This window comes from Cryptomeria japonica, chromosome 7, assembly GCF_030272615.1.
Source record: "Cryptomeria japonica chromosome 7, Sugi_1.0, whole genome shotgun sequence".
Classification (NCBI taxonomy): Eukaryota; Viridiplantae; Streptophyta; class Pinopsida; order Cupressales; family Cupressaceae; genus Cryptomeria; species Cryptomeria japonica.
Window position 1 is genome coordinate 826,450,193 of NC_081411.1, and position 9,782 is coordinate 826,459,974.

A 9,782-nucleotide genomic window follows, 5' to 3' on the forward strand; every position below is an offset into this window, starting at 1 on the left:
AAAAGTGTCCACTTATACCCCCCTTTTTGCATACCATCTTGGTGCACTTACCCAGAGTTCGCACATATATTTGAAATTTTAAAAGATATTTTAATTTAATTTGAATGTATAAAAAATACTTCATTAAATAAATAAATGTCATGATAATGCATAGAAAACATTGTCTATAATCACAATTGAATGTCATGCCATGATTGCAATTAGCAAGAGGTACCAATAAACATACAATTCCAATTTCCTAATTTAAATTACATTAAATCATGTATGTTTGTGCAAAAAGAAGTCAACACTCAAAGAAAATCAAATACAAAATAAACAATATAGCTCTATAATGAAAGGTGTACTATCATATAAACAAAATATATACTTGGTAATGTATACACAAAAATGATTATATATCATTGCCAAATATCTTAACTATTAACATGTAGCAGTGTAATGTAGTCTTAAGTAACAATAATAATTTAATAAAATCTAATTTTAGGACATAATAATGGAACTCGTGTTCTTATATAAAATAATACATTAATATAATATATGCAAACTATGTGCATATACAAGTATAGTTATTCACTTGTAGTTAGACTTTGAAGTTTGATTGGCAATTCCATTACAGGAATTGGCAAAGGGTCACATGTTATTTTTTCATCTGGAATCATCAGTGACCAATTATATTTTGATATTAAATGGTATAAAAAAATTATCGATTCCATCTTTGCAAAATCATATCCTGGACAAACACAAGGTCCTGCTCCAAAAGATATAAAATTGTAGGGTGAAAGTTGGCTCTCAAAATGTGAAGGATCAAACTTGTCTGCATCTTTAAAAACTTCCTCACTCCTATGTGTAGGACTAGTCACCCAATATAACTGTAAAATAAATATAAAGTATAAGTCAAATTCAAGTACCCTTTATAATATAACATTCTTTTCAATTCAACATATAAATTGAGAATACCATACCTGCCAACCTTTGGGGATTGTAAACCCTTCATATTCTAAATCTTTAATTGTTGTTCTAAATCCTCCAAATACAGGAGGTGTCAAACGCAATGTTTCTTGTGCTACCTTCCATGAATACTTCATTTTTTGAATGTCTTCCCAACAAAGAGGTTCATTAGGTTGTTTTCCTTGTAGAATCTCCTTGTGCTCTATCACATATAAAAATATATTAGATCAAATAACCTTTGAATTATATAAACACCATTCGTTATATTTGGACAATTCCTCTAATTGCTTATAAAAGTTAATTTCTCATTATTGATTTAGTGTAATTGCGATCTTATTAATTATTCAAGAAATATATGATATACTATGAATAGGTGTCATTCAATGGTTTGAATGATAATAGAAGAATTACTTAGAGGTTTCCACAAGTACCCAAATAGATAGATATTGATGTTATATGAAAACTTCAAATTTTATTTTTTTTGAAAAAAATCAATCGTTTGCTTATGTTTGGATAAAGTTGGACAAACAATTATTTTAAAACGATTATTTAGTATTTAAATAAAATGCACAAGTTTAATTTTATTTCATTGATTTATGATGGTTTTACATTCTAGTTTACTATAAATATTTATTTAATTGTGTTTAATATAATAAAATGTACATTCGAAGGAAAATATTCTACTACTTCATTTAAGTTATATTAATCTTTGTTTTCAATATTTTATTAGGAGGGTATTTAATATTTTTTTAATATAATTAGGTGAATACAAGATTATGATGGACCAAAAAACAATTAATTTTATATGAAAAATGAATGGTTTATTTATATTATATGAAAAATATATAAAATAATGTTTTAGGATGCTGAATGTAGTTTATTAACTATTATTTCTTTTTGAATTTTTTAAAATTTAATTTAAGAAAATAGATATTTCAATGAGGTGCCATTTAATTTTTTTTTAAATAAGTACAAATAAAAATATAATTTTTTGGATATAAATAGAGGACACGTGAGTGGATGTGATATATTCTATAATTTTTTTATTATAGTATTTTAAAAAATTGTTATGATTTTTTTTATGATGTATATATTATTTTTATTTTGATCAAGGTAACTTGATAAACAAAATTCAATTTCTTAATGTGTAGCTAATAAATCCTATAGTGTGGCACATTTTCAAATTAAAAAAAAAAGTAAATGGTTTGAAAGTTGTGGATATTTTCATATGTATGTACATGTACATACATATATACATATGTGTGTGTATGTGTGTGTGTGTATATATATATATATATATATATATATATATGTATATGTGTATGTATATGTATACATATACATGCATATACATATATGTGTGTATAATTCATACATAGTGCATGTCAAAATATAACAATAATTATTAAATTTTTTAATCTTAGGAGCTTTTTGGATATGACATTCTTACAACTCATTATTTTCATGGAAAGATAGGTGTGGGGTCCTCAAATGTAATTGTAATGGGGTGAGGCATTTGAAAACAACAAAGATATGTTTTGAGAAAATAGATATCTATTTTAAAAAATAATATCTATTTATTTTCCATGAAATTCAAAGCAACTTTTAGGGAAAGTTTTGAAAAATAAAAAAAATAGATATCTATTTTCAAAATTAATTTTATTTTCATCCATTTTTTGAAAAATAATATTTATTTCTTTCTAGCTTACCAAGGCAAAAATAAAAGTCTAAAAGGAGTTTCACAATTTTTTTTAACATTTTCACATGTTTCCCCCCTCTATTACCATTATTTGGCTAATCAACATCTTACACTAAGTTGTTTTTCATAATCTTAATATGCAAATTTTATTAAATTTAATTGTTTTGCATTAATAATTCATTTTTTTAATAAATATTTTAATTTCTAGCTATAAATTTTGGACTAACATTGATTTTAAAAGGTAGATGCTCCAATGGAAACCACATTTAATTATTAGCCACATTTATTTGTAAAAAAATAAATTAAGATATGTTTTATTGTAAAGTTTATATTGTGAGATAATTTTAAGAGTAAAATGGAAATCATGTTTGTTTTTAGATCTAATTACACATAATTCTTAATGATTTTTTAGTCATTACACTAACAACAAATTTAATGAGTTGTAGATACTTTAAGCATTTGTTTTGTTAGATTTGATCTTTATAGGTTCAATAATTTAAGATGATCTCAAGTAGTAAGTAGACTAATGATGACCTCAATGAGTTGGAGCATACTAGTACATCTATAATTATTTGTTAGTACAAGGAGAGTAGTAAATATATTTTCAACAATGTGAGGTTTTCACTCTTTATCTTCTATTTGCAAGATTAAAGGTTTTGGAGCATGTAATATCTTGTAAGCCACTTATATAATTATAGATTTTATAATACAACCTTTGTTGAAGGAGAAATGCATTGGATTAGAAGTGTAGGGGAGGAAGTTGATGCATCAGGAAAATTTTTATAGCTGCAAATAATTGGAGAGAGTAGGAAGTAGAGAAAGGTTTGGGGTAAAAGTATGGGCAATGTAGGAAGAACCTTCCCTAGCATAAGTTTGGGTTAGACTAGAGAACGTGATAAGGAAGAGTGAAGAATTGGAAAACGATGCAAAATAGGAAAAGGAAAGTATGGAGCCCTAAAAATCAATCATTGGCCACATGTGCAAATAAAATTCCTTTACACTCTAAACCTATAGCTTAGTGTATTTCTTTTTTTATTGAAAATAATGATCTAAAGAATAAGATATCAAGCTTAAAATCAATAGCCTTTTTCATTAAATGGGTGAGGGACTGACTCTCTATGTTGGTTGTTTATGAAATATAACTATATTAGGCAATTTGAACCAAATTTACCAAATTAAAGTTTTTGTGAAGTCCAAGATACAATATTTGCATGATAAATAATAGGGGACAAATTTTCTTTGAAATCCTTTCCTAGGGGTTTTTAATGATTAAATGCTCAAACTCAAAGAAAAAAGAAAAAAGAAATATTGAAGGGAGGGTCATATTTAATGGATGGATTCATTTTCTATGTGAAGGATTAGGAACCAAATTTCAATGAAAACTGAAGCACGAGCTAAGTGAAGCCCTAATGTGGATAATATTGTCTAGCTTGCTAATAAGGTATTGGGTTTTGAAAAACCTAGCAAAGATAGCCAACAAAATTGAAACCTTTGTGATGGTAGATGTTAAGATCAAAGAGGGTGATTTTGGGATCTATGCTTAGATATGTGTGATGGTTAACCTAAATTCTCCATTGATGGAGGAAATTGAAATCATGATTGAATCAAGCATTTGTAGATAATAAGTGGAAATAGATGTACCTTTGTTAAGATGTAAATAATGTCTATCGCGAGGGATTTTATTAGAGGAATGTCTATCAAGAAAAAATTTTAGCTCAAAGAATATGGTAGATAAAGAAGCAAGGGATAAGGATCACATATTGTTGAAGAAGTAAAAAAAAATTATGAATAAAGGGATGGATGGTTTTAAGAATGCCCCAAAGACCCCAATAGAAAATAAGAAGGTTATGTAAGGATACTATATAGAATAAGAGAAGGAGAAATGAATAAGAAATGATCATTGTTCACCAACAACTTCTAAAAGCCCACCAAGAATCTTACTCCTAGATGATTATGCAACATTTATTTATTTCAAAGGCTCTTGAACTCTTTGGGATAGAGCCAAACAATGAAAATTTGTCCTTATAGATGAGAAATAAGATGATGACAAACCAGTAGAGGATAAATTAGGCCTTGATCATGAAGGAGATGAGTTAGATAATATGGAAGAAAGAAGTTCCAATATGAGTCAATTTTGAAAAAAGTGAAGGTTGGGAATAAATGTTTGAGGGGACGAAAAAGAAATGAAGAAAAGCTAGAGATTGTAGGCAAAGCTAAAGAAAAAATAAAGATGAGACCTAAGGAGGGACCTCTTGAGGAATAATGAATATCCTATAGGATAGCTATGGGTCTTGATCTAGATAAACTACTTCAAATCCTGACTGCTTCACCTGGAGGATATGGGACTGGGTATGTGTCTCGATCTCTACTATGATCATCCATAACTGGATCATAATCAACAGGATGAAACGTATCTACTTATGATGATGCGTCTGCCCTAGATTAGAATGTTAGAGATATGAATGCCTTTGATAAAAGGGGTATGTGCAAGCACCAAATAAATTTGAGCAAACTAGATATAGTTATAATTTCAAAAATAAAAATGTATTGTTGTAAATTATATCTCTTTATAATTCACACTTTGTTTAGGCCCCTAATTTAGTGTACTTTCTACTAGATCATTTTGAGTCTATTTGGGCACTATCTATCTTATAATTTAATTGTTAAAATCACAAGTCAATTATCGACATATTCTAATTTCAAGACTAGGTCCTATGCATTGAATCCCGACACATTGTCATCCCTTTTTTTAGTGGGCTAGGACACCTACTATCCTAGTCCCTTTAAAAGAGATGAAAATTCAAACATTTGTGAGTATCGACCTCCTTCATTCATGATCTAGTCTCAATATTTTCATTTGATCATTGGTTGTTAGCCTATATTTGAAAATACCTTGTGAATCATATATAAAGTACAACTTTTATCATTCATAAGTTACAATCTAATGAGCATTTATTAAGCAAGCACTTCATATCTGAGCATTCAATATATTGAGTAGCAGGCTATAACATTCAACATTCGAGTATGATTTCATGTTTGTGATTTATGTTTATCACGTTATTGCATTAACACTTGCAGGAGTTGTCTAAAGAACATTTACATTACCACGTTTATGTGAAACTTCGTGAGAGGGTTTCATACCTAAGGTATAATCATTTCATTTCAATGATTTCAATCTCATTTAGCTTATGTCCTTCGACAAAAGCACATTCTTACAGTAATGATACCATTTTGTCATAATGATATCATCCCGACATTCTTACAATAATGATTCATGTGTGCAATCTAGCCTTTAGAATGGATGTGTATTTGATGAGGGTTAGAAACTGCAAGTTATTATGATTTTGTATGCCCATGGTATATGAAATGGGAGGTGTTCCAAAGGAAAAAATAAATAAACTTATTTCCATTTCCATGGTGCTAAGGCTATTCTTATATGCAAAGAACCGCTAGGATAGCTTTCAATGGGGCTATATCGAAGTTGAGGCGAGAGAACATTTTCAAGACTAACTCCTTGATGGTTTTGGAAGCGATTAAGATGGTGTTAGTGAAAGCTTCAATAAAGGATAAAAATGGCTTAAAGCCAATTATGAGGTGGCCTCTTAGTTTGTGGTTGTCATGCTTGATCATGGGGAAGCTAAAGATTGTGAAGAAGGTGGCCAAGATCCTCATTAAACCCAAATGGCATGTGGGTCTGAAATAAGTTCTATAGTGCATTGTGGTGGGGCCAGGTTTTCAAAGTAGTCAAGGGGTTTTTCCGATTATGTACCCTAGCTGTAATGGACCTTGGGTGTCATTTTTGATTGAATTCGTGGGGAAAATATAGTTGAGTAACATCACCATGCTCATTGGGAGTTGGAATTTCTCAAATCCATTATTGGGGTTTCCAAAGTGAATATTGTCAACTAGTCCTTTGCCATTGATCTAAGCTCAGAGACTCACTAGGAGGAGGATGTCAAAGTATTCATGTGTTTAGAGTAAGAGTTATTAGATACATCTATGTTATATTAGGTTTATATTAAATATGGAAGGTTGTAAACAAACTTATAATAGTCAAGATGAATGTATAATTGTTCTAGCCCTCTACACGAGCAACCATTTTTCTATCTATTTTCAAAATCTTTTTAAGTGGTCCAGCGCCCTTAATCTTACCTATAGATAAAAAATAAAAATATTTATAGTATAAGACTAATATACAACTACTCGTATATTTATTTAATCTAAGTAAAACAATTAGTAAACATTTCTATTTATAAATATTTTTTTCAAAGCATTTGTTAGCAAGAATAGAAATAATGGACACATTCACCACTTTGTGGTTTTCACTCTCTAGTTTCTATTTTCATGACTAAATTTTTTGAAACATGTAAATACTTTGTAAATGACTTTATACTCATTCAATCAAAGAGAAAGTCAGTGATTAAATTTTTATAAAACCCAGTTTAATTTCCAATATAGAAAAATATAAAACATGAAGACAAGTGAATCAATCAAACAAATTAAAAAAATTTAAACAATCAATACATTATAGTCAATAATTGACATGAAAACAAGTAAATAAATCAAACAAATTTAAAAAAGCATAAACAACCAATACATTATAATCAACTAATTATTTGAAATTAGATTTTTCATATAAACAAAAAAAAAAGTTTTGACTCCTAAAAATCAACCACATCAATCATTCAATAATTCAATATATTATTGAAAGCTAAGTAAACCACATACCTTTAAGAATTCTTTGGTGGACATGGGGGTTGAGTGCCAAAGTTCTCACTAGATGTGTTAAAAGGATAGCTGTGGTATCATGCCCAGCAATCATAAGCACAATCATGTTATCAATGATCTCCTCCTCAGTCAAGGTTTTGCCATTCTCATCTCGCATAGTCAGCAGCCACGTCATCAAATCCTGGCGAGGCGATGCGCCACGTTGGGCCACATCCCTTCTCTTTTCTTCCAGCAAGGACTTCAACGTGGCACAAATATTAGCCCGCGCCTTTAAGCACGTGCGAAAGCTCGTCCCGGGCACATCAATGGGCAGAGCCCAAAGTCCCTTTACAGCTTTTGCAAATTCCTGGCCCAGAATCTCCGTCTCTTGACGGTCCGTCAAACCGAAGAGCAAATCAGCGGCCACTTGGAAAGTGAGACTCTTCATCAACGGCCACACATTGACGCTCTCTTTTCCTTCCCAGCACTCTGCAAAATGCCGTCTAATGACAGAATCCATTTTCGCAGCGAATTTTTGGAGGGCCTCGGGCTTAAGGAAGGACATAATGGCGGATCTGATACGCTTGTGCTCTTCCACCGGGAGTTCCAGTAAACTGGTGCGACCGAAGATCTTTGTGACCGACCGAGTCGAGTGCTTTGTGAATATGTTGCTGTAGTCGTTCATGAAAAGGAAGCGGTTTCCGGCTTGGCCGGTGAGGACGACTGTAGGGCACCCCATTAAAGATGTTTTGAACACAGGGCCGTATTTTTTAACCTTTTTCTCTATCCATTCTTTACCTTTGTTTGCCTTGCGAGCTTTCAGGTATCCAATCGTTTCACCGATGACAGGAAACCCTAATTTTCCAGGGGGAACATTTTTTCCTTTTCGGGGGTTCACTGATCTGGCTATGATGAGCAGGGAGGAAAGTATGATGAGAAACAGAGTGGAATACAGGAGCTCAGGGGTTAACAGAGCCATGATATCCTCCATGATATCCGCCATGATAATAAGCTTAAGAATGTAAGAAATTATAAAACTACTATCAATTTGCTTGTAATTGTAAATCTAAGGGTTTGTAAACGTAAAAATGTAAGGGAGTATAAATACCAGTGCCCTGAAAAAGGTGTCGATTTTCTTGTAATTGTAATTATGCCCTGAAACAACTAACCTCATTGTGATTACCGCAAGAGAATAGATTTTCTCGTAATCGTCATTACGCCCTGAAACAATTAACCTCATTGTGATTATCGTGAGAAAAAGATCGGACAGGGCCGGCACATTGCAATGTTCGCCGACATGACGTGCCAGCTCTGATTGGGTTTTGATGTTTGCCGATTGCATTGTGACGATCGTGAGAGACAAATTTCAGATTTTTTTAACCAAATATGCGCCGAGAGACCCTCGCAGAAGAGGACGTGAGTGACAGACAAAATTTTAACTCATTATTTGATTCTATCGATGTCCATTTTGGGGATTTCATTCTCTGGTGTTCTGTAATCTAGTCGAGGAAAAATGGTTGTTTGTTTATGCGTCTCTTTCTTTTTTTAATCTTTTAAAACAAAAATTAATATTGTAAAAAAATTATTAATTTTTTAAATAAAATATTTCAAATCATACTCGATATATATAATTTCAAATTTCAAATTTGTAGACATTTACAATGACATCTTTTGGAATTAGTCAATTATTTTTTCTATAATTGTTTGAATATAACCTTAATTATTCAATTGGTTATATTATTTTCATTCTCTTTTTAATCAAATTATTAGAGTAGGCATCTATAATTGATGCCTTGTGATTAGATGCCTATTTCTTAAATAATTGATTGAATATGAACCTAATTATTCAATTAATTATCTAGATTTTATCCCTTTATTAATTAAACAATTAGAGTAGACATCGACAATTGACGTTTTGTTTTGAGCTATCATTTCTTCTATAATTGATTGAATATAACCCAAATTATTGAATCAATAAAACCATTATGCATCACTATTCTCTTGTACATATTTATAGCCTAAACCATTTAATTAGTTCTCTCCTATGGTCCACCTTAGGTAAAAAAATTTAATTATTTATTTACCTAAGTCTACACCCTCACCTCAAAAATTAAATAAATATTGTATTTATTAATTATTTATTCTTTGTTGTTTTGTAATCTTGTCCAGACAAAATGGTTGTTTGTTTAAACGTCTTTCCTTTTTTAACCTTTTAAAACAAAAAATAATATTGTAAAAAATTTATTAAATTATTAAATCAAATATTTCAAATCATAACTAGATACATATAATGTACATTTCCAATGACATCTTGGCATTAGTCAATTATTTATTCTATAATTGTTTGAATATGACCTTAGTTATGCAATTGATTATATAATTTGTATTCTTTATTAATCAAATAATTAAAGTAGGCATCTATAATTGA

The 9,782-nt window shown here is 30.4% G+C and overlaps 1 protein-coding gene across 1 annotated transcript; it reads right to left on the reverse strand.

The window, feature by feature from the left end:
- Positions 1-491: 491 nt before the first annotated feature.
- LOC131038979 (cytochrome P450 716B1) lies at positions 492-8,846 on the reverse strand. The gene is made up of 3 exons (XM_057971611.2): positions 7,376-8,846; positions 963-1,150; positions 492-869 (listed from the first exon to the last, which is right to left on the reverse strand). Exons 1-3 carry the CDS (start codon positions 8,355-8,357, stop codon positions 567-569), a joined length of 1,473 nt encoding a protein of 490 aa, XP_057827594.2. The 5' UTR covers positions 8,358-8,846; the 3' UTR covers positions 492-566.
- Between the last annotated feature and the right edge of the window lie 936 nt (positions 8,847-9,782).